The sequence below is a fragment of the Anomaloglossus baeobatrachus genome, chromosome 6 (assembly GCF_048569485.1).
Source record: "Anomaloglossus baeobatrachus isolate aAnoBae1 chromosome 6, aAnoBae1.hap1, whole genome shotgun sequence".
In the NCBI taxonomy this organism is placed as follows: domain Eukaryota; kingdom Metazoa; phylum Chordata; class Amphibia; order Anura; family Aromobatidae; genus Anomaloglossus; species Anomaloglossus baeobatrachus.
In genome coordinates, this window is record NC_134358.1 from 185507431 (window position 1) to 185533114 (window position 25684).

The 25684-nt window shown below is 41.7% G+C and overlaps 1 protein-coding gene across 2 annotated transcripts in view; it reads left to right on the top strand.

The window, feature by feature from the left end:
• Window positions 1-25684, top strand: part of LDLRAD4 (low density lipoprotein receptor class A domain containing 4) — a 345350-nt gene that overhangs the window by 108487 nt on the left and 211179 nt on the right. The window contains exon 2 of one of the 2 annotated variants that reach the window (XM_075314594.1): window positions 16221-16682. The exons of the other annotated variant lie outside the window; for it this stretch is intronic. Coding sequence (XP_075170709.1) covers window positions 16643-16682 — 40 coding nt within the window. The 5' untranslated portion in view covers window positions 16221-16642. The remainder of the gene's footprint in view (window positions 1-16220; window positions 16683-25684) is intronic. 2 annotated transcript variants of the gene reach the window in all.

Consider the following 25684-nt stretch of genomic DNA (forward strand, 5'->3'; position numbering starts at 1 on the left):
TCCTGACTTGCCTCAGAATAGCCCCAAAGGAAAGAGACTAGCCCCCAACATATAACTGTGATATATAAGAAAAAACACACAGGTGGAAAGTATAGGGTTAAGCAAAGTGAGGTTCTGCTAGCTAGATACAAAGGTAGGATAGATTTGCTGGTTGCAGCAAGTAAAATCCCTAAAAAAAAAACCCAACACCTGATAATCAAAAATTCCTTTAAATATCACACGATCTTTCCTCCCACTATATCAGGAAATCTTGTGCAAATACATGATACAAAAAATACAAACTCTAGATCAGACAGGGAGAAACTCCCTTTCTTGCTGGGAATAAATCGTCCTCCAAACAAGTGCAGGGAGAGCTCTTATTCACATGCAAGAAACAAAAAGGTGCAATAATCTCAGAAGGAAAAAAACAAAAATACTTATCAGGCATAGCTGCAGACCAGGATGACATGGAAACAAAACCGATGCAAAGGAACGAAAAAAACCTGCTGCAGAAATAATTCCTGGAGAATCCAAAAAGGAGCAGAAAAAATGCAAAAAACAGAACCTACAGGGAAAGGCAGAAGCCTCAAAGCTGGAGGACAAAATTCAGGACGTTTTCTCATGGAGCAGAAACTATTACCGGCAAAGGCTAGACAAACTGCCTTCCTTTATTCCCCCAGGCTGGACTCCATAGACTTCTTGGAACAGCAATAATCTCCTGCACCTGGCTGAGCGACAGAGGCAGAATCAGACTCCCTACCAGCACTAGCCACCAGTGGGAGCCCAGAAACACTCTCAGGAACAGTACCATCTCTGATATTCCCAGCACTGCACCATCACTCCTGTGAACATTACTCTAGTACACTAGTGATCTCCTACCGATATCAGTATCACTAGAGGACTAGTAAACCTGCTGCCTGGTAGTCCTCCACATTCATGAGCTCTGTGTAACTCTGCTCCACCACAGCTTATTGTACATTGGCAGCTTTGTCTATCAGTGGTGTGGGCGGGGCTATACAGAGCTCGGCATCCACAGAACTAGTGTATCTGCAGCAGATAAGTGGGTTTTCTTGTGTTTTTTTGTTTTAGTATTGATATATACAAACGGCCCAGTAACACATTTGTTAAACAAATAATCAGATGAATACCATTCTTAAAGGACAACTGGCTAAAGTCATTGGTCAATACAAGTACTTCAAAGAGGCAGTCCACTACTAAAGACAACCCATTTTAATTGCTATTGATAAAATCCCCTTGTACTCTCTTGGCTCCATTCCTGCGACATCCGTGCTGGATCTTTCAAGACTCGCTTAATGTCACTCATGTCCTGTGGCCTCTCGGTGGTCATCGAACTCTTCCTCCAGAGGTCCGATTTGAACGAAGGAAGTCTGAGCTGCAGCAGCTTTCGCTGCTTCCCGGTGGCTATTTCCTCCAAAGGAAGAGGGTGAAGTGGCCACTGATTGGCCACAGGACTCGTGGCATATCATGGGAGCCCCGACATCGGTTGCTCCCAGGGAGTGTACAATCGAAGGGGTTGTCCACTACTGACTTAAACAAAACAGGAGTATATAAAATTTGTCAGCTTTCAGGTTTTATTAAACATTTCAACTTTCCTGTTGCTCCTGCAACTATATGCAGAATCTAAAAAATGAATTAAAAGCTGGTTATTTCCTTTTCAGTGTCCACTACCTACGTAGATTAGACAAGGGGAACCCAAGTAATCAATTCGTACAACTCTAATAACAGAAACAAAACGGATAATGTGTTGGAAGAGCATGTTGTGAATATGCAGTGGATTTTCCTCACTGCATGTGTTCTGCTCACTTATTTTTAACCACTTGGTTTCCGAATGCTGAACAAATGTCTTTATGTAAAAATGACTTGCTGTGCTCATGTTAATTCTTTTGAGTACTTTGTAAATACAGTTTTTAATGAAGTTTTGGAAAACTGTTGCATGCACACATCACCATTTCTATAAAAATCTAGTTTTTGGATTCACCCTAATGTACAGTATTTGGCTGCATTTTTTTGTGAACAATAAACGTGCATCAATAAAAAAAAAATATATATTTGGGAGGTGAAAAAATCCCACACTACCCTCTGACCTCAGGTGAACTCATTGCTGGACTGCTATGCCACCTTGTCACTCAATTCAGCAGAGTTCAATGGAGGTCACAGTTGGCGGCTCACACAGTAGAGTGGGTAGCGTGGGAACCACCAGTGGTGGCCTCAGTTAAACTCTGCCGTATTGCCAGACTGTTGGATTGGGTGACACAACAGCATAGCAATTCGGCAGTCAGAAGGCAGCGGGGCAACTTCCGGCTCTTTCCCCTGCTGCCTGCAGTGACCAGTCACTGCAGCCTCTGAATGTTGCAGAGAATCGTGAGGCGTCGTGTGGATTTTATCGGACCTACAGTGTCAAGTTGTGAAAGAGGGTGGTGGTGTGGTTTTTTGGTTTTTTTTTTTTTTCCCTTCAAACATTAAAGTAAAGTTGCTAGTCAGCTGTGACAGTAAGGGTGCCGTTACACGTAGCGACGTTTCAGCGATACAGACAACTACACGACCTGGTCAGGATTGCTGATACGTCGCTACATGGTCGCTAGTGAGCTGGCAAACGGGCAGATCTTATTAACGGCGCAGCAACGATACGGCAATCCTTATAACAACCGCGGCGGTCATTTGGGAACCTGTCACACAGCAGCTATTCTGATGACTCAGACCTCGATAGAGGTGTAGTGTTTCCACCCAGGCGTGCCAACGAGGTCGCTCGTCTTTATGGTGTCAAACAGCACTGAATGCTGCCCAGCAGGACACAAACTATCAAAAAAATAACAAAGATGTTCAGGTACGATCAGCGATATCGCAGAGGGGGGTCGGTCGCGACTGTGTCACACATAGCGAGATTGCTAGCAAAACCTGTGCAAATAAAAAGTCCATGGAGCCTCTGTTATGAGTCTCAAAAACGGAAAATGGCTAGTTCCTTCCCAGAGGGATATCTGGCTAAGGAGTGGCTCTTTTTAGAAGACCACCATAAACACCATATTAAGGGGCCCTTTTGGTCAATATCCAACTCTTAATGAGTTTAAAGATATGACAAGGGAAATTCCAAGGCCAGGTATCCATCCACAGACGGCTGTTTCTGGGTATTGCCGTTCATCAGTGTGTAGTAGGATTCTGGCTAGGTGGGAGCAATGCCTAGTAGACCAACAAGACAAAATAATTACTGATCTCGGGGAGACCAGCTAGAGAAAACACTGCCGACAGCCAGCAAAGGCACTCAACACAGTGAAATCCTAAGTGCGTTGCCCCCCTGGGAAGCATGCAAAATCACAAAACCTGTGACGTTTCAGCGATCTCGCTAACGACATCGCTATGTGTAACGGAACCTTAAGTGTGCAAATAACATACTTGTGATCAAGTTTTAAACGTGAATGCCACAAGATCTTAATCTTTGTTGTGCCGCATTCTAACATTGACTATTTTATTATTATTATTATTATTTATTTATAGAGCACCATTGATTTCATGGTGCTGTACATGAGGGGGTTACATACAGAATACATATACACGTTACAATAGACTGACTTTCACAGAGGGAAGAGGGCCCTGCCCTTGCGGGCTTACATCCTAAAGGATTTCGGGGAGGAGACAGTAGGTGGGGTGTAGGTTGGGCGGCAGCTCCGCACGGTGGTGGGGCGGCAGCTCCGCACGGTGGTGGGGCGGCAGCTCCGCACGGTGGTGGGGCGGCAGCTCCGCACGGTGGTGGGGCGGCAGCTCCGCACGGTGGTGGGGCGGCAGCTCCGCACGGTGGTGGGGTGGCAGCTCCGCACGGTGGTGGGGCAGTGAGGTCATTGTAGATTATAGGCATTTCTCAACAGATGAGTTTTCAGGGTCCGTTTGAAGTTTGCAAGTGTAGTTGATAGTCTGACGTGTTGAGGCAGTGAGTTCCAGGAGACTGGGGATGCTCGGGAGAAGTCTTGGAGTCGGTTGCATGAGGAGCGAATGAGCGAGGAGGAGAGAAGGAGATCTTGGGAGGACCGGAGGTTACGTTTTGGAGTGTAGCGAGAGATTAGTTCAGAGATGGCTTGCACAAAGTGGCTGTAGAGTTTTATTTAGAGCCCAGAAAACCACTTTTAATAGACTTGAATAGTGATGGGCGGACCCAGACTTTAAAAATACCAGACCCGCGTGGGTTCAGAGGTACCAGAGTGCCGGGCTCAGAATTCTTGGGGAATTTCGGCTATTTATTTAGCTTGGGCACTTGGGTAATAGAAAATATGAAGGAAAAATAAATAAAATAAAGCGAGTAAGCTGTACTTAGAGTCTGGCGTGGCAGTAACTGCTCCCACAGCCGCTCGCTGCATATGCACTCCTTTTCCCGCCCACCGGTGTCTGTGATTGCAGTCAGATATGCCTTCACACTGACTGTCTGATACGTCCAATCAGACCCAGTGTGCAGGTCTGTCATACAGTAAAAATTTTAAAAAAATAAAGTGGTGTAGGGTCCACTCAAATTATGATACCCAGTACAGATAAAGCCTATGGCTACAGACGGCAGCCCCAGCCATGCGCTTATCATCTAGACTGTAAAAATAAGAGGAAAGGCAGTTTTGTGTTTTTTTTTTTTTGTTTTTTTTTTGGTTTTTTTTTAAAAAACACGAGTTTTGATGCTGGGGGCTGTTATTCTCAATCTAGGTAGACCCATGCCTATTGGCCCCCCTAGCCTAAAAAGCAGCTTGCAGTCACCCGGAATTGTCGCATCCATTAGAAGGGGGTTAATGTCCTTTCACAACTGCCACAAAGCCTTAGATTAGCAATGGGAATTGTCTGAGACACCACCCCCCCCCCCCCGCCTCCCATTACTGAAATGTAAGTGAGAAGACAAATACACTGAAAATCCTTTTATGTGAAATAAAATACAATAACAGCACCCTTTCACCAATTAAACACACAAAAAAGGTCAGGTCTGATGTGATCCATAAGAGATCCCATGATTCCACCTCTTCTACATTACTGAAGGCACAGCGTGCAATCATGGGACATGACTGATCGCTGTTAACTTTAGGCAGAAACTGAGTTCAGTGGATCAGTGCATCACTTGAGTAAGTTGCGTTCATAGCTGGAGGTTCTCAGAGCCTTCCACCTCAATAACCTGACCTCAGGTGACTTCATTAAACTCAGTGCTGTTACCTGAGTCAAATGATTTTTGATATGTACATAGACCAGCTTAATCTGCCTCCCGAACCACTGAACTGAATTATGAATGCAAGAAAAATTTTAAAAAAATTGATACAACACGGACCTCTGAATGAGCTCTTTTAATGTATAAATAATTTTCAAGTAAAAGTTCCTGTCCTGAACAGTATTACCTTCTGTAGTAGTGTTTAAAATTTCTTTTTCTAGGCTTGTAAAATGCAAATTTCCATTTAGTAAGCAAATCCCGTAGTGTGGATTTTCCATTTGAGGAGTACTTTTTTATAAGAACAGAACACAAAAAACTTGGATTGAAAAGGCCTATTCTGATAAAACCACCCATAGCAGATGGAATTCATTCATTTGGTGTTAAAGCAGAAACTCAGTCACTACTAGCAGTAGCAGTATGTAACATGCCTAGAGATGGCGAGATACCCCTACAGAAAACATTTTAATTAATGTTCCTCTAGAGTAAACGGCAATTGTACTGTGAGCCCAGTGTGCTGGATTCCTGTGTTCTCTTCCTCACTCTTTCTCTCCAACTCTATTAGGATTTGTCTGCATATTTTAATGATTTTCTTTTAAACTGCAGTAATAGGGCTTATGCACAGTGGGAAATTGATTAATTTGGTTTCAGCAGCCACCTGCCTTTTAAATTGCATGCGACTAAAACTCCGCTCGTGACAGAGCACAATGGAAAATTAGTTTGGACTGTGGGTGGGCTGTGAAACAAAAAGAATTTACTTCAAATTGTTCAACCCAGTCAACATGGATTGACAGAATTCTGTGAAGAGCAAAGGGGGGAAAAATCTGCTCTGTGTTCAGTAGACCTCGATAAGCTGGCACTTCTATTTAGCTGCCATTAGTTTGCAACACTTTGTACTCAGTTACTAGTAGCCTGCTATGTAACATTGACTGGTCCACAATGCTGTTGGCGGTTGACACCACACCAGTTGTAAAGAGATGGCTGAAAATGATGCTGGCTGAGTTGATTGGCATTTTCTGATGAAGCCTTTCTACTAAAGGTTATTTGAATTGGGCCCTATTTGGCAGCCGTCAATCAGGTCATTACCGTCACACAAATGGCTATTTATATGTATGTGTGTATATATACAGTGCTGGCCAAAAGTATTGGCACCCCTGCAATTCTGTCAGATAATACTCAGTTTCTTCTTGAAAATGATTGCAATCACAAATTCTTTGGTATTATTATCTTCATTTATTTTGCTTGCAATAAAAAAACAGAGCATGAAACAAATCAAATCATTGATCATTTCACACAACTCCAAAAATGGGCCAGACAAAAGTATTGGCACCCTTAGCCTAATACTTGGTTGCACAACCTTTAGCCAAAATAACTGCAAACAACCGCTTCCGGTAACCATCAATGAGTTTCTTACAATGCTCTGCTGGAATTTTAGACCATTCTTCTTTGGCAAACTGCTCCAGGTCCCTGAGATTTGAAGGGTGCCTTCTCCAAACTGCCATTTTGAGATTTCTCCACAGGTGTTCTATGGGATTCAGGTCCGGACTCATTGCTGGCCCCTTTATTAGTCTCCAGTGCTTTCTATCAAACCATTTTCTAGTGCTTTTTGAAGTGTGTTTTGGGTCATTGTCCTGCTGGAAGACCCATGACCTCTGAGGAAGACCCAGCTTTCTCACACTGGGCCCTACATTATGCTGCAAAATTTGTTGTTAGTGTTCAGACTTCATAATGCCATGCACATGGTCAAGCAGTCCATTGCCAGAGGCAGCAAAGCAACCCCAAAACATCAGGGAACCTCCGCCATGTTTGACTGTAGGGACAGTGTTCTTTTCTTTGAATGCCTCCTTTACAAGAAAAATAAACTCTCTGATGGCTTTTCCCAAAAAGCTCTACTTTTGTCTCATCTGACCAGAGAACATTCTTCCAAAACGTTTTAGGCTTTCTCAGGTAAGTTTTGGCAAACTCCAGCCTGGATTTTTTATGTCTCAGGGTAAGAAGTGGGGTCTTCCTGGATATCCTACCATACAGTCCCTTTTCATTCAGACACCGATGGATAGTACAGGTTGACACTGTTGTACCGTTGGACTGCAGGGCAGCTTGAACTTGTTTGGATGTTAGTCGAGGTTCTTTATCCACCATCCGCACAATCTTGCGTTGAAATCTCTCGTCAATTTTTCTTTTTTTTTTTTTTCCACATCTATGGAGGTTAGCCACAGTGCCATGGGCTTTAAACGTCTTGATGACACTGCGCACCGTAGACACAGGAACTTTCAGGTCTTTGGAGATGGACTTGTAACCTTGAGATTGCTCATGCTTCCTCACAATTTGGATTCTCAAGTCCTCAGACAGTTCTTTGGTCTTCTTTCTTTTCTCCATGCTCAATATGGTACACACAAGGACACAGGACAGAGGTTGAGTCAACTTTAATCCATGTCAGCTGGCTGCAAGTGTGATTTAGTTATTGCCAACACCTGTTAGGTGCCACAGGTAAGTTACAGGTGCTGTTAATTACACAAATTAGAGAAACATCACATGATTTTTCAAACAGTGCCAAAACTTTTGTCCACCCCCTTTTTATTTGTTGTAAAATTATATCCTGTTTGGCTTTATGACAATTTTTTTTTTTCTTCTTTTCATTGAAGACAAATTAAATGAAGATAATACCAAAGAATTTGTGATTGCAATCATTTTCAAGAAGAAACTGAGTATTATCTGACAGAATTGCAGGGGTGCCAATACTTTTGGCCAGCACTGTATATATAAATCTGTATATAACTATATGTATATGTGTGATAGGTGCAGCCTTTTGACACCGTGTCTAACAAGCACTGGTGGTCCGGTCCCTTGTTTTATCAGGTGGGCCAGCCCATGGTTTTGGTCTTTGAGCAGTAAATGATTCTAAAAAAAATAAAAAAAAAAATATAAAAAAATCTGGACTAAAACATTGAGGAATGTTAGTGACAAATGCATAACCTCAATAAAGAAATATTATTATCTTTTGGATGCTTTTTTTTTTTTTTTTTTTTTTTTTTGTTACTTAATTGTTCCCCTCCTGGTTTTGGCTTTCAAATACCAAGGTATAAAGCTTACCAAGTACTCTATGTGTACACGTGGCCTACATGTTATATTGCATCGTGTCCACCCCTCAATGGCTATTTGGTGAATATATATTTCTATATACCCTAGTCAAAAAGTTAGATATTTGGCTTCCGGGTGACATTTCAGGACGATCCTAAAATGCACTCTAACCTTTTCAGGTGACTGTCTCTAAACCGTTTGACATGTGCATTCAAAAGTTTAATGTTTCAGTAGTTTTTGCACATTTTGTTCTCCAACAAGAAGTTTAATGGCAAAATTCATAACAGGTGTTTTGATCCATGAATCGCACAATAAATTTTGAGGTTCAACTAGAATTGGTATTAAACAGTCCTCCTCATACTGGTCAAAACTTGACAGACTGGAAGAGTCACAAAAAGGCATAGAAGTGGACGTCCATTGGCCATATCCCACACCAGTGATTTGCTTTGTTGTGAACAATGTTCTTTGGAACCAGATGATGAAAGCCACACAACTCCAGGCACATCTAACGGAGGTGAGAGGCACCAAAGTGTCACATCGGACAATTATAAACAATTTAAATCAGCGTGGTCTGCATGTTAGATGACCGGCAAGGGTACCTGACCAACATTAGGCATAAGCGTCATTGGTTTGCTGGACAAAGGAATAGTGGACCTCAGTACTGTTCACTGATGATCCGTCCATGCTGAGCAGGAATTAGGGCTGTCAGCTATGGTTGAGAGGAACACTATGCGTCAGTCACTGTTGTCACCAGAGGAACCTTTTGGTGATGTTGGTGTGGGCAGGTGTCTAGTCAATAGAGAACTGCTCCACTTTTGTGACTGGTGCAGTGATAAGTCCCTATGGTACTACTTGAATAACAGGTCTAATTTTCATCTTTGTGGGCAACAATACTTCAATTCATCGAGGTTGCATAATTTGTAACTGCGGTTGGAGACTGGGGTACCTCTAATGAAGTGGCCAGCACTTTCTCAAGACTTGAATCCCCTAGGAAACCTATGGGATCAGCTGTCAACCGAGTCGCTGTGTAGAGGCTCATAAATATGTACCCCAGAGCCTCCATGACCTGAGTGCTACCCATCAAGAGTGGAATGCCATGCCTGACAATAACTCAACTTATGAACAGCATGAAACATCGATCTCAAGCAGAAATTGCTGATCAAGGCCACATAAGTTGAGACTTTTTTTTTATATATATATATATATATATATATATATATATATATATATATATATATATATATATATATAATATATATAAAAAAAAGTTAGGGTTATATATTATATATATATATATATATATATATATATATATATATATATATATATATATATATATTACCCTAATTTCATGTTAAAATATTACTGTAGCATGAACTTGTGTTTTCCAAAAATTTCACCCAAAACCCAAATATCCTTAACTTTTTGAGTAGCCCTTTTATATGGAACTTTTTTTGACAAATGCAAATATTCTTTGGTCAAATCTAAACACAATGTGGTTTCAGTAATAGTGCGGCTTATTTTAATTTAATCAATAAGTAAACGTTCGTTTTTGGGGTTTTTTTTACCCTCTTTTGTGGCTTTACTATACCCACTTGCCACCTTTCTGTAAGAAATAGGGGTACATGGGGTGGGCCTACCATACAAAGCCTGATGGCTTGCTTCTCAGGTATGTAGAATTTGGGTTTATGAACATTTTTAAGTTTGAATGACTGACTTATGTTTTCTTAGTCCCTGATTTAAAAAAAACTCTATTTTTTAACCTCATGGATGTTGCTCAACGCAAATTAAATGTACAAGCAAGATGAGCAAGAATAATCTTTAGTCCAAAAAAAGTCAACGACATTATCTTAAAATGTATTGAATATTCATTCTGCAAATGTTTTGTGAAATTCTTGCTTTTTCCTCTTTGATACTTCTTTTTATAAGTGGAAAAAAAAAGCCTGCAGATCTTGTCATGAGCAGTAGTCCATCATATTTAGGTTCCATCTCCTTTATGGCACTAAGGCTATCAAAGTAGTCCAAATGGGAATGTATAAAAATGTAACATCCATCACACAACCCAAGGCTTTAGGGCTCATGCGCACGTAACTGCTGAATATTCTGCAGCGATTTGGCATCACATCGCTGCAGAAACACTGCATAATGGATGCAGTTTTTCTGTTAAAAAAAACAAACAAAAAAAGCAGATTTAATGTGCTTGGGATGCTGCACCCACCATAGTGAGTGAGAGCTGCATCCATAGCGCACGGAGTAATTGACATGCTCATTTTATGAACACACTGATTTGGGTCAAAATTTTAGCACCCAAATCGCTGCGTTCATGAAAGCAACGTGTGCATGTGTCATGCACAATCTACATTGTGCAGGGGACGCAGGACGCATGCATTTAAGCTGCAGTCCTATATGCAGCGTAAATGCATGCAATTACGCAACGTACGAAAGAGCCCTTTAAACGGTTCAGCATGTTCTTCACAATAAATTTAAGGCTCTAGGTTCTCACAAGCCAATAAATCAACTTTCTAATTTTTCATCCAGACAAAACAATGAGATTTTTTTTTTTTTTTGGCACACCCATAGACTTGATCAGTTTATCCATATGCTGCACTACAGCGATCTGCACATGGTTTTTGGTCTGTCTCCATCGCCTCACTGACACGAGGAAGAGGAGGTCCTTTCCTGTTTTGAAAGGGGGAAGAGTAAGGGAAGTAGAAACTGGTTAATTGAAATAGTATGTATTTTAGATTTCAACGGTAGAAAAAAACACAAATTTTGTACAACCTATGTTCACACAGTGCATCTTTAATTGTGTTTTTGGTGCATTTGAGATCACAAAGATAAATGCATGAATTTTCTTCTCCCAGCAAAGTCTGAGACTTCTATTTTGCTGTCCACACTGGGCATCTTTTCTGGCTGCATCTTGGCTGTGATTTTAAGGCTAGGTTCGCACACTGCGTCTTTTTGACGCTGCGTTTTTGTGCGTTTTTGGCCGCTGAAAACGCACAAAAACGCACCTGCGTCGAAAAAACGCATCAAAAACGCGTGCATTTTTGGCTGCGTTTTGCTGCGTTTTTGATCTCTGCGTTTTGCTGTGTTTTTCAAATGCATTGCATGGGCGGAAAACGCAGAAAAACGCAGGAAAGAACTGACGTCCATTTTTTTTTTTTTTAACTCAAAAACGCAGGTAAAAAAAACAGATGTGTGCGGACAGCAAAAATGAAAACTCAGACTTTGCTGGGGAAGCAAAGTCCTGCAGTTTTAAGGCCAAAAACGCACGCGAAAAACGCACTGTGCGCACATAGCCTAAAGATGCAGCATGTCAATTCTTTTTGCATTTTCCAGCATTTTTTGAGCCCTTCCAGTCAATAGATTTGACTTTAAAAAAAAAAAAAACAACAAAAAAACATGTTGGGCAAAATGCGGTAAAAACTCATGCGATTTTTGATGTTTTTGCTGTGGGTGCGTTATTTTTGGGCCAAAAATGCTGCATCTTTGTGGTTCTAAAAGACGCAGTGTGAACATAGCCTTAATATATGAAAAATGCATACATTGCTTCACCGGATCATGTAACTAGGCTAGTGAAAGTATTTGTAAAGAGCAAAATTCTAGGTTTATTATCTCAATAATTCTCCTTATTTCGTCAGTGCCTATGCAACAACCAGCTATGGATTTAAGATGCCAGCTACTGATGGTATTTTCTTAGAAAGCTCTGTGCATAATTCATGTTAGGGTGGTGTGTATTATTCTGTTATGATTGAAAAGCTATAAATCTCTAGGCATACTGACAATGTAAAGTAACAAAGAATGACATCTATAGTGGATGATCTGCCCAAAGGTCCTAGTTTAGTCGTTTATCACAATGTTTCATATTTCTTTCTAAAAGCGATCCTCAGCCTCAGTGTGTAGATGCGTAGTCAAGCCGAGCAACACAAGCCCAGAAAGCATTAATACATACTTTATCCTTCTGCAAACCAAATCTGACATTCCTCTATGATTCAGTTGTTAGTAAATTAATAAGCATAGACCTTGGAAGGAAGAAAAATGGCTTTATCGGATTAACTTTCCGCCCACTGAGCAGGAGCATTGTTATTTCTTGTTCTTGAAGTAACATCTTATTATACCAGTTTTCTATTAATCTACTCCAGTTCTTACCCACTGGTTTAGTAAACACCCTCTGTGAAAGTGTTCACAACGCTACCTGTTTCATTAAGGATCACAGAATTCACGTTGAGCAGATATCTTAGTTTTACTAAACATAATGGTGTTTTATATATTACACTGTCATCAGGTTACTTTTTTAATTGCAGCATTTGTTAGGAAATATAAATGAAAGGGAAGTCACCAATATCCTATCCCAATATTTAGTAGGTGTAATATTAGCAAATACCTCCAATTAGAAATGTAGTGCAGTTGTATTCAGATAGCCATGACTTTTACTTCATGTTCAGGGCATTGTAGGTAGGTATATGTGGTTACGACCATGAGCAACGGTCATTGATTGATTGCACATGACCATAACAGGTTCCCTTTTAAAGTAGTTGCTTTGAGCTATGTAAATTGTACTTGGCAAAATTACAAACTTTCTGCAATAAACCAAAAAACGAATAAGGCTATGTGCGCACAGTGCGTTTTTCGGGTGCGTTTTTGGCCTCAACTGCATGACTTTGCTTCCCCAGCAAAGCCTGAGTTTTCATCTTTTTTTTTTTTTTTTTAAGCTACGTTTTTGAGCTTAAAAAAAAATGGACATGTCAATTTCCTGCGTTTTTCTGCGTTTTCCCCCCCATGCAATGCATTATAAAACCGCAGAGATCAAAACGCAGCCAAAAATGCACCAAATCGCGGTAAAAACGCATGCGTTTTTTGGCGCGGGTGCTTTTTTTGTGCGTTTTTAGCGGCCAAAAACTGTCAAACGCAGTGTGTGAACGTAGCCTAAAGTTGTAATCAAAATATAATCCTTAGGCTATGTTCACACAAGGTGTTTTTGGTGGGTTTTTTTTTTAGCATGGTTTTTACCTTTTTGGTTCTATGCAAATCCATGCTAATTAAAACACTGCCTTCATAGTGCCAACAAAGTCTGAGATTCCAGAAATGTCATGCATGTGCACACAGAACACCTGCGTTTTTTTCAGACTTTTTTTTTTTGTTAACCTCCTTGGTTTTTGCTGCACTTTTTAAACCATGAGCATGTCCTTTCTCTTCAGCATTTTTGCCAGTTTTTCACCTTAGAAAATTAGAAGCGTCTTACTAATGGGTGTGGCTAGGAGCTTGCTGATGTCATACCCATGTGACTAGAAGGAGCAGGGTTTCATCCAACAGTAAAATGCTTCCTGGTATCAGCTATGTTGGCTGATGCCCCACCCCTTTTGGTCACATGGGTATGACATCCGCAAGGCCCTTCTAGCCACAACCATTAGTAACTCTTCTATAATGGATTTGGCATAAGTAAAAGATAGGGGAGGTACATGCAGGGGGCGAAAATCACTATCAAACCCCCCCCACCTAGCTATTAGCTGATCGGCAGCTGCTGCCAATCAAAAAGCTGCTCATTTTACAAACTTTACTTGCTGGTGTTTCAAAAACTACACATCCTAGAGAACAGTTAAAGGTATGTATAGAATCAGCATGATAGTGCCATTATAGCACTGGCCTTAGTTTTATATAAGAAAATCCCGGTACTTGCTTGCGCTTTAATGTAAAACATCTGATATGTAGTGAAGTCACACAACCGTATAACTAAAGAGGATTGCAACGCAATGCTCCTCTCCTGACTGGAGCGTGACAGCTGCACACATCCCCCTTCCTCATATGTTCTCCCATTAAAGTAAAAATGAAATAAATTAATTAAAACAGCTTGTCTAATTTAAGCAATTCCTTGTTTGGTATTTAACAGTGAAATACAAACTACAGATAACAAGCCCTGTGAATGTCAGTTTGCTTGTTGCCCGGTTATGTCTGGTAGAACCATAAAGTAAATCTAGGTTATGTTCACATCAGGGGGTGCGCTGCAATGCACAGATCCAAGTAATTTATCTTTTCTCGGCTCTCCACTCCTCTATGGCCTTTCACACATATTCTGCGCATAATCTTCCTTGTTAAATGACAGGACAGGCTTTGATAAAGCACCGGCGGATCGTGCCTCGTACATTGATTAATCTATAGCAGGTACTACATGCTTACTTAGCCTGAAGCTTTTTCCTAGAATTCAGTTCTTTTGATGACTGCTTTCTAAATATAGTTCTATTTTTCTTGCTCCTGGTTTATAAATGTTCCTAGAAATTGCATTTTTCTTTTCACCTTCCCAGTGTTTGGGGTTGCTGTATTTTTAATTGGTTGCTGTATGTGTTCACCTGAACATTTTGCTGTACGCAGTAACTGCTTTTGATGATCTGTATTTCTGAATTGTACAAATTAGATTATACGAGATTATTAAAGTTTGACAGTGATCATGAGTACTCCACATCATGCTCCTGGTGTGAACTTATTACCTGCCACTGTGATAGGAAAAGCAAGTTGTTTTAGGAATTGGGCCCGCTCCTAGAGCATTCTTTCGGTCCCTTTTGTAATATAAATCAGGAAAACAGACGCACACTTCAAGACAAAAATAACTATTGCAGATTTTGGCTTTCAGCAGAATTATCAACACTCGTATCTCCCAAGTAAAGCCAAATTTTCATGTCCTCTAATCATCCATTCGAACGGATCAAGCAACAATCTGTTTCCAAAAAATGCCGTGTAAACGCAACTTGAAAGTTTTTGAGAATTCGTTTTTGCAGGGTCCGTTTTTTTAACATTGGAGTGTATGGAAAATTGATTTAACTGGTTACTATTTATCTTCCATTCAAAACTGATCCAGACAGAAAAAAAACATTCTATACAAATGCAAGAAAAATAGGTGGCTTAATAGCGGGTAACGGATCAGTTTCACATAGATTACCATGCTTTAAAAAAAGCAAACAAAAAACAAAGATTCTGTGAATATCTTTTGAGGAGAAAAGTGTGCTCAACTTTTTTGCCAACAGATTGCTGCTGGATCCATTGTCATGGATGATCACAGGACGTGTAAGTTTGGCCTTACTTGGGAGATAAGAGTGATACTTCTGCTGAAAGCCAAAGTCTGTAACATAATGGACATGTGGACTTCATTTACGCTCCACCTGTTTAAGGCTATATTCTTCATCACAGCATGGAAGCTTACCAGAAATGTCACACACACCCAATTCCCCCCCACCCCACTTCTGCCCCAAAACATAAAAGTACATGTTAAATCCTTAGCCAATCCATTAATCAGTACCCCTTCGACATCCAGGTTTTTGTGTGCATAGGTTTTCTGGCACATAGGTAGACACTGAAGTCCGTTGACTGCTTGTATCAGGGTGATGCTCAGATTGATGCATCACTGCAAAGACCAGCAGGTGGAAGGGGCGAGGAGGGCAAGAAAGAGGGAATGCAGAAAATGGATAACTTTTTAAACTAAGGTTGAAATCTGATAGGGATTTTCTGCAGAACTAGATTCCACTGAACTTGTTTAAAATTATTGCATACTGAAAAATTAATATACAAAAGAAAATAATGCACAACGTTAAGCAAAGGGGAGGTGTGGGGTGATGTAGAGACTATCCTTCTAGGGATGTAGGAAAACAGACTTCAGATGGTTCTAGTTTAATTCCAGTCTTGTTCTTTCTTTCACCTCCTCTCCCTCTGTGCCCCTTCGATCTGTAGTAACTATAGCTTTGAAGTGAAAAGATAAACAGCATCAGGGGGTGATATGCAACTCCGAATATGGGATGAGATTTACATTTCAAAGTGCTATGTGGTCACACTTAACATCTCGGCAAAATTGTAATATTTACCTTTTGAAAATCCCCCTGTAATGCTGACCACCAGTTCCAGAGGGTTTTCTTTCTTCATGCCTTTGTTCATATCTGTGCTGGCTTTTGGGTAACCTAATCTCCACTTTTTGTTTTTTTTCTTCTTCTCATCCTAGTTTGATTTGCTGAGGGACTTGAAACTGTCAAGATATTGAAGGCCAGACACAGCCTGAAGTCTGCACCAACAAACCCAACAAGATCAAGGCTACCCTAGGCTTATGGGAGTTGTTCGACTATAGGATAATATTGCAACATCGTTATAACTTCTTCCTTTCCAAGTATTGTGTTCAGCATCATGGCGATATATTTTTGGTTGGATGGATAACTTGCCTAAAATCCCTTTCTGATAAAGCATTGCCCAATCTCGTCAGCCATTTGGGACCAAAGGCTCGAAGCAAATTATTTGGATGCATGAGAGCAGACGAAGCAATGGACTCTGACTAAAATGGAAGTTACCTGACAGTTTCTTGCCCATCCACGATTTCTGGCTAGGACAGGTTAAGGTTGGACTCGCACTCACTCTTGCTGGCAGAGCAGTATGCAGGAAGCTGGTTACCAGGCCACAAATGCTTTCACAGGTAAGGAAATGTGGATGGTTTTTCTGGCAGCGATTAACATTTAATATAAAATTAAATTTATTCAATGTTAAGTTGTCCACTTAATCTTCAAAGATGAACCTCTAACATTTTTCTGTGTTGGCGTAAAACGTAAGAGGCAGATTGCATACTGTTTCAGGGCATCATCAGTGTTTGTGTGTGAAGGGGCTGGCTGACTGCTAATTTGCTAAGAAGGACCCCTTCTGTACTTGTGCATTGGTCCCACACAAAAGGAGGCTGGGTTATTTGTGTGGATGAAAAAAACAGTTGATCTGTCGCAAACATTGCTTATGAGGCTGATGGCTGAATGAGCAGGCACCAATGCAAAGAAAAGTGTATGAAGTTCTCTATCTAAAAAATTAAGTGTACATTTTTGTTAGGAGGGGTAGGGGAAACCCTTTTTAAGCAGGTATTGATATTTTCAAACTGATGAAGCAAGCAATGAGCCACAATTAAAAATTGCAGTAAAGTAAAATGGGAACATTTTGGTTAAGTCCTTCATCAAGCTTGTGAAATGATGACCAAGGTGACCCGATATTAAAGCTTGTCTGAAGGTGGGGGGGTCAACTTGTCTAATGGAAACTGACAAAACCACTATAACTCAGGTGCAAGATACTTTGGCTAATCTCTTTGCATCCTTTTTTTACCATGAACCCCACAAGTATGCCTCAAAATGTGGGATAAGGTTATACAACATCTAATGTAAAGAGTAACCTTCATTTTAATTTACTTGATAAATTATTCGGACATTAAAGGTGGTCATACCAGAGAAATCTGCTTCTGACTCCTCCTAGACTGATCTTTCATTGCTAAATATTCGTGAATTGAGCATTTTGATAAACCTATTTTTACGCTACTAAATCCTAGTAGTAAATGAAATCTTGAGGGGTAAAGTGGAGATTGGATGAGGATGGTGGAACTAGAGGCAGAGGTCCTCCCGCCTCCCCTATACACAACTGTCTTCGTCATCTCTGTAAATAAACAATTGGTTTTCAGTAAATACAGATTTTACCTACAAATTGAGAATTTAGAAAATTTAAGATCAGCCGTGTAGGAAACAGAGGCAGCTTTCTCTCATTAGGCGTGAGTCTCACGCGAGGATTGCATTGCCTGGACCGGCCCTTGGCTCTTCTGATAGGAACGTGTTGGCTGCAAAGAAATACATGAAGCTGTTGTGCTCCTGTCAGGACAATCCTCTCACAAGTCAGTTTGTCATGTGACCGGTTTTATCAAACTTAACGCAAATTATCTTCTTTAATGTAGCAAGAAGTTCCTAGTTCTAACGTTTCTCCTTCAGCATAATATATATATGTGTGTATATAATATAAAATAATAATAATAATAATATATTTTTTACATCGACCGATACCGTATTTTTCAGACCGTAAGACGCACTCCCCCCCCCCCCCCTACCCCCCCCCCAAATGTTGGGGGTGCGTCTTATGGTCTGACTATAGGGGCTGCGGCCGGGAATGAGGGTGGAGCGGGTCATCGGGGGCACGAGCAGGCAGTAGCAGCGCCTGCCGTGACCACGTGGGCCCGCTCATTACATATGCACGCCCATCCTCCCGCACATTTCTCAGCGCAGAAGCCGGCGCTGACAGGTGGGCGGGAGGATGAGCTGTCCCCGTGTGTGGAGCTGTCCCCCTGCAGCACGCGATGTCTTCCTGTCTGTGCCGGTCAGCTGATCTGTGCTGATCAGGTGATCTACACAGACAGGAAGACATCGCGATGCTGCAAGGGAACGGCTCCACACACACAGGTCAGCGGCGCAGAGATGAAGATGATCGGTGCTGCAGGGAGTGAGGAAGAGGTGAGTATAAACGTTTATTTTTTTTTTTCTCTGTGCTATAGGATACAGGCCATATACCAGGATGGTATATGAGCACGATGGGGGCATATAGCAGGATGGATGGGGGGTATATGAACAGGATGGGAGTATGAGCAGGATGGATGGGGAGTATATGAGCAGGATGGATGGGGGGTATATGAGCAGGATGGATGGGGGGTATATGAACAGGATGGGGGGTATATGAACAGGATGGGGGGTATATGAACAGGATGGGGGGTATATGAACAGGATGGGGGTATATGAACAGGATGGGGGTATATGAACAGGATGGGGGTATATGAGCAGGATGGGGGTATATGAGCAGGATTGGGGGTATATGAGCAGGATTGGGGGTATATGAGCAGGATGGGGGTATATGAGCAGGATGGGGGTATATGAGCAGGATGGGGGTATATGAGCAGGATGGGGGTATATGAGCAGGATGGGGGTATATGAGCAGGATGGGGGTATATGAGCAGGATGGGGGTATATGAGCAGGATGGGGGTATATGAGCAGGATGGGGGTATATGAGCAGGATGGGGGTATATGAGCAGGATGGGGGTATATGAGCAGGATGGGGGTATATGAGCAGGATGGGGGTATATGAGCAGGATGGGGGTATATGAGCAGGATGGGGGTATATGAGCAGGATGGGGGTATATGAGCAGGATGGGGGTATATGAGCAGGATGGGGGTATATGAGCAGGTTGGGAGTTTATAGCAGGATCATATACAAGGCAGGAGGATCATTACCAGGATGGGGTTACCTTAGTAGAGAATTTGGGGACATTACCCCCATAATAGTGTCAGCAGCAGATCCTCGCCCCATAACAGTGTGTCATGACCACATTTTTTTGCTTAGTTTTATTTTCCTATTTTCCTCCTCTAAAACCAGGGTACGTCTTATAGTCCGAAAAATACGGTATATATAGGTGTGTGTGTGTGTGTGTGTGTGTATATATGTGTGTGTATATATGTGTGTGTATATATGTGTGTATATATGTGTGTATATGTGTGTGTGTGTGTGTGTGTGTGTGTATATGTATATATATATATATATATTTATATATATTTTTTTTTTTTTTGTGGACCAATTATCTATAAATTAGTATGTAGGTTACATCCACACATAGACTATCAAGCACGATAGATGTGAATGTGATATTAACAATTAATTGACATGCTATCCTGAAATAACACAGGTCATGACATTCTGACACCATCCCAGAGGATTATACACTGGTCTGATATGGATTGTGCGCGAAATAAGTCGCCAATGATGAGCAACAATAGGATTGCTAAAACAGATAACTTGCTACTCTGTCCTAATATATACAGATTGATTATACTTTTATCTTGGCTCAAATTTTGTCGGACTCTAAATTTCACATGATACATACACGAAAGGAAATTGCAATCTGTGAGCAAAACCCTACACAAACCGCAATACACATTATAACCACTGGGTGGCCTCAGACAGACTTCTCATGACAAAGTATCATGAAATCATGTTTAGTTTTCAAAGTCTAGCAAAGGTACAGAAGAGCTCATCTGTGCTGCCAATGCAACAACTCCAAGTTAAATGTGCTGAAGTGACTACAGTTTTGGGGTGTTTGTTGTTTTTTTTTAATTTTTTTTTAATTTTTTTTGGGAAGGTGGGGGGGGATCAAGGAAAGCAGCATATGGTGCACTTTCTGAAAATAACCCAGTATGTTTGTAATAAACAAAATTATATTTGGTTTTGCGTAACATTAAAAATACTTCCTCCTTTCCCCTATAATCTATTTAGTAGAGATGACTGCCAAACAAAATCTCAACTGGGTCCCTCGGTTTTTTAATGATGAGAGAAACAGAATTAGAAGAGAATTATATTCTGACTACAGAGCAGGAGAACTTATACCAAACAGATGACGGCAATTGGAACTGGGATATTAGAGTCATTTTCCTAATTGGACACAGTTGGCTGCTATGAGCTGTTACAAGAACTCTTGGAAAAATATATTCTTTAGGAAATAAGCATTTCCTCGTCTGCAGAGATGGACGTGATCAAATATGCGGTCGGAAAGCACATGGCTTCAAAATTGTCAGGGGAGTAACACCCCTACAAAAGTTTTGTGATGTTACCTTGGGTACTGTTTTTAGGCTAGTTTACACAGGACGATGGGCTGTCAATAACGCCAATGCCAGCTTGATCAATCAATTCACTTGACTTTGAGTGTTTGCTTATATGTTTTATATAAGCCGACCATTGTAAACAAGCGTTAACGGGTAAATAAGGGTTCAATTTAGCTGCTCATTTAAACTGTTTTTAGAGGTCTGTGAACATGTTTCTTTAATACATGCGTTTCGAGTTGTTTGCCTTTTATCAGTATTTAAAGGCAGTTGAAATTATTTGGCTGGGTGAGAGGCCTGGGACAAAGGATGTCAGTAGAGATGGGCGAGCGATTAAAATGCTCTGGTGCTTGGTTCTTGAGTCGAGCAAGACAGATTCTCTGAAAGGACTCAACTCGAGTAACAGGTATAATGTAAGTCGATGATTTGGCGATCCAGTGAATTGTGGTCATTATTTTACATACGAAACATTTTGAGCTTCGAGGGTACTCGGCCGAGCACCAGGTACCCGAGCAGTGGTGAACACGCTCACTTATGTGTTGTAAGTGGTTACATTTCTCCTTGTGAAGAACATAAATTTGGTTTAGGCCTCTGCCACACTCAGGTGAAATTCACGCACGTGCCGAGAGACACGTGTTTTCCCTACGTGTTGCGTGCAGGTAAGTACGTGTCTCTGGTACGTGCGGGCCACGTGTGTTCTATGTATGCTATCTGCAATAGCACACGTAGAATCGGTAATTATCATACTCACCTGGTCCTTCCTGCTGTCCGTGGTGCTGATCCTCGGTCTCCAGCCCTCCCATCTCCCCGCTGCTGCTGCTGCCAGGCAGTGAAGTAAATATTAAATGAGAATAATAAGTTGCAGTCGGTAGCAAGAGGCAGCAGCGGCAGAGACAGGAGGGCTGGAGAAGGTGAGTTAGTTTTTTTTTTTTTGTTTTTTTTTTTTTTATTGACATGTGTTTTCTCCGGCGCATGTCACACAGGACCGCATCCACACTACACCCGTGTGGTACGGGTGCGGGCCGTGTGACACCCGTGCTGCGGGAGAAAACACTGACATGTCAGCGCTTTGAAAAACGCACACACGTACAAACGCACACGGACACACGTTCCATGTGGTTTTACGTGTGTGCCTGCTACAATAGGGTAGCATTGCTTAACGTGTCTCCGTGCCACCGGTACGTGTAAAAAATGACAAACACGTGCAGGCGGCACGAATGTGTGTCGCAGGCCTTAGGCTGCTTTCACACATCCGGTTTTAGCAGTGCGGCTCAATCCGGCTCAAAAACCTATGCAACGTATGCGGCGAAAAAAACTGATCCGTTGCATAAGTTTTTCCATGCGGCCCGTCCGTTTTTTGACGGATGCGGCTTGATACTGAGCACGCGCAGTGCAAAAAAACGCATCCGGCAGCCGGATGCGTTTTTTGCCGCATCCGGCGTCCATAGGCTTGTATGGTAAATCGCGCCGGATCCGGCGCAATGCGTTTTTCGCCGCACAAAAAAAACGTGCCAGGCAACGTTCCATCCGGCCGCCGCATGGGCTAAATATGCCGCATCCGGCAAAAAACTGACGCAACGCAAGGCCATGCGGCACAATACGGCGCTAATGCAAGTCTATCGGAAAAAACGCAACCGGCGGCAAAAGTTGCGTTTTTTTTAATTCCTGCAGTTACGCTGCGCTTTGTGCAGGGGACGCAGGACGCATGCAGTTACGCTGCGCTACAATTTTTGGAGATTGTGCAGGGGCCGTGCGCACGTGGCATATTAGAACGCAGCGCTTTGGCTGCTGCCCAAATCGCTGCGTTCTAAGAAGTGACATGTCACTTCTTCCGTGCGCTTTGCCGGCAGCCCCTGCTCTGTCTATGGCAGGAGCTGCAGGCAGAGCGCACGTTCTCGACGGCACCATGTGCTTCAGAACGCAGCTTTTCAGCTGCGCTCTGAAGCGCACCTTTTCGGTGCGGTGCAGAGCGCACACGTACGCACATAGCCTTAAGGAGACTTGCTGACTGACCGTAATGGTGGACCAGCACTTTGTAAATAACTTGGCACTGTGGTGACTTGGTTTATTGGGTCATGCTCCATGTTACTGAATCCAAAATTTTCACAAACTTATTTTTTTTTTTTTTGCTTTTGTTTTCTTTTTTAAAAACCTTGATGTCAGATTACCACCCTCTGCCATCAAATTTCAGTGTAGTGTAATGGCTGCCTATCTCTGCTGTGTACTGATGTGCCTTAGATGTCTTCCTAGTCCAGTCACCTTACCGCTGCAGCCGATCAGATTTCAGTTGACAGGTGAACAAAGAATGGAAATTCATAACTTCCGATTATTGTAGAACTCCTTGACCAGAGGCAGTTGTGGATCATGGAGTGGGTGAAAATACGTTTTTCTTTATTACCTTTCCCTTTGGACAACCTTTTGTTGTGTTTTACGCACCATGCATTAAAAGATTAAGTTAAGTTAAAAAAAAAAAAAAAAAAATGCCTGTCTGATGCCATTAGTCAGCTGTAGAAACAGTCACTCTCTGGTTGTGTAGCACCCGGCCTAGAAGGCTGAACTATTGGACAGATCAGTGACGTTATTCATATTTATTGCCTTTACATCCGAATACCTGTGACTGGTTTATTACATTAGCAGCGGGGCTGATGGTGAAAACCTGCATTCATTATTATATGCAATGCATGAAACAGCTGGCAGTACATTGATATGTTGAGTTTATATCTACAATAACATGACAGGCCGGCCAGATGGTGCATCTCAAGAAATCTTCCCTGTATGATCAGGTTATTACCTGGATTACCATATGTAAGCAATACGTCCTGTTACCAGATATATATACAATGACATTTATTATATCAATAAAGAAATAAAGGTAGGAACTGAATCTAGTGGTATGTAAGGGAAATCTACATATCACCCAAGAAAATAAACCCACTTTATTACTGACACAATGAGATTTTCATTGAAGAGTCTGTGGGCTCCTGTCTCCTGTCCTGCCCCTGAGATTGATTTCTCACAATACAAAACTGCATTTATTAAATATATTTTCTTAGACCGGATGTACTTACAAACCATTACATTTTTTTATCAGATATTAACTGTCTCCACCCATGTGACAGCCATAGCGTGTACTGAGCATTGCAAGATTTCAGCAGGGAGGAGGGACACTGAGGTGTTGGTTGGAGATTTAATATGTGGGTACAAGAGCTCTCACTATTTGCCTAGACTCATAAAATGCTGGATTTAATCTCATTGTACTAATATTCTGACATGCATGTATAAAGTACAACAATCTCAGAGTCCAATATAGTATTTGCAGTTTGTATTGTAAAATCCGGGGACTAGTCCATTTTTAAAGGGAACCTGTCATTTTTAATGCAGTCCATTCTGTGGATTGTATAGAGAAAAAGCTGAGCAGAGCAATTGATACAGGTTTGTTGAAAAAGTTTATCAAATTCCTAAGTCCTACGTGTTTTCTCTAGGTGTTTATTTAATGATTCTTCTATATACAGTAAGCCCTTCATGAGGTACAAGTCAACTAACATTTCTTGGGTGTTAAATACAAATAAGTGACATTCCTTTAATCAGGTATTGAATAATTTAGTATTTCTGATAATTTGGGTGCATCGCTCGTAACTTCCCATGGGCCAAACCTAAAAGGAAGCCTAGGTGTGAGATTTTGAATTAATATTTTATTGTAGGTTGTTACATGATTCTATCCTTATGCCTGTTTTGCATGAAAAGGTCTTGTAGCAGAAGAAAAAGTGCCGTGACTAAAACTGCAATGTGACTGTTATGCATATTCCAAAACAATAACATAAACTGCTGTGCATCCATATATCAGGATCTCTAAAAGATGAGGGCCGGAATATGACGGAGTTGGGACCACTTAGAGTGGCTGTGGCCGTTTTGTCAATTGGCTGTACACAAGCTGGTCATTTACTGGTCTGTTTAGGCAGGCTGAATTGTGTACACAGAACAATCGTTAAGGCTGCTTTCACACACCTGGTTTTTCCTGTGCGGCACTTTGCAGGAAAAACTCAACCGTTTTTTTTTTTGGCTGCCGGTTGCGTTTTTCCTGCATAGACTCTTATTAGTGCCGTATTGTGCCGCATGGGCTTGCGTTCCGTCCGTTTTTTGCCGCATGCGGCAGATTTACCCGTTGCGGCGGCCGGATGGAACGTTGCCTGGCACGGTTTTTTTTGTGCGGCAAAAAAACCTGCATCGCGCCGCATCCGGCTGATGCGGCTCATTTTTCAGTGCATGCATATGAACGCTGGATGCGGCGCGATGCAGCAAAAACCGCATCCGGCCGCCGCATGCAGTTTTTGCAACTGCACATGCTCAGTAGCCTGCCGCAAGCGGCAAAAAACGGACGGGCCCCATTTAAAAAACTTGTGCAAAGGATGCGGCTTTTTCGCCGCATCCGTTGCATAGGTTTTAGAGCCGGACTGGCCGGTTCTGCACCTACCGGATGTGTGAAAGCAGCCTAGTATAGTTCTGCGAGCATAGAATTTTAAGTTAGCATCATCATCCTATACAGTGTGTCCAGTGTGAATTGATGATTGACTACAACTTTGTAATTCACTTTTTTTTTTTTTTCTCTCTCATTCCGTTTTCGAGATAAAAATGCTAACTGTTGTTTTCCACCAGGTGGCGCTATAGGTTTCATTGCGTAGTGCATGGCTACTTTACTATACCTAGACACCACTTCTATGCCTATAGCTGCCGCCGTTCTCAAGTTAATGGCAGTGGACAGAATGTGTGGACACACTGTATAAACAAAGGATGTGCTGCCGTCTCAATGGTTTTCATGCCAGCATGGACTATCAAACCGCCTGACAAATGAGCCTCCATGTTTTATATAAGCTGATTTAGTCCTGAGCGATTGTTCATTAGATGAACTGGCAGTGAACGAACTTTCTGTGTGCGCCATTAGGCGATGTACTCACACGCTGCGTAATAGAACGTAATGTAAGTCACTGCATGTGTGTCTCAGAACGCAGCCGAAAAGCTGCGTTCTGAGATGCATTGTAACTA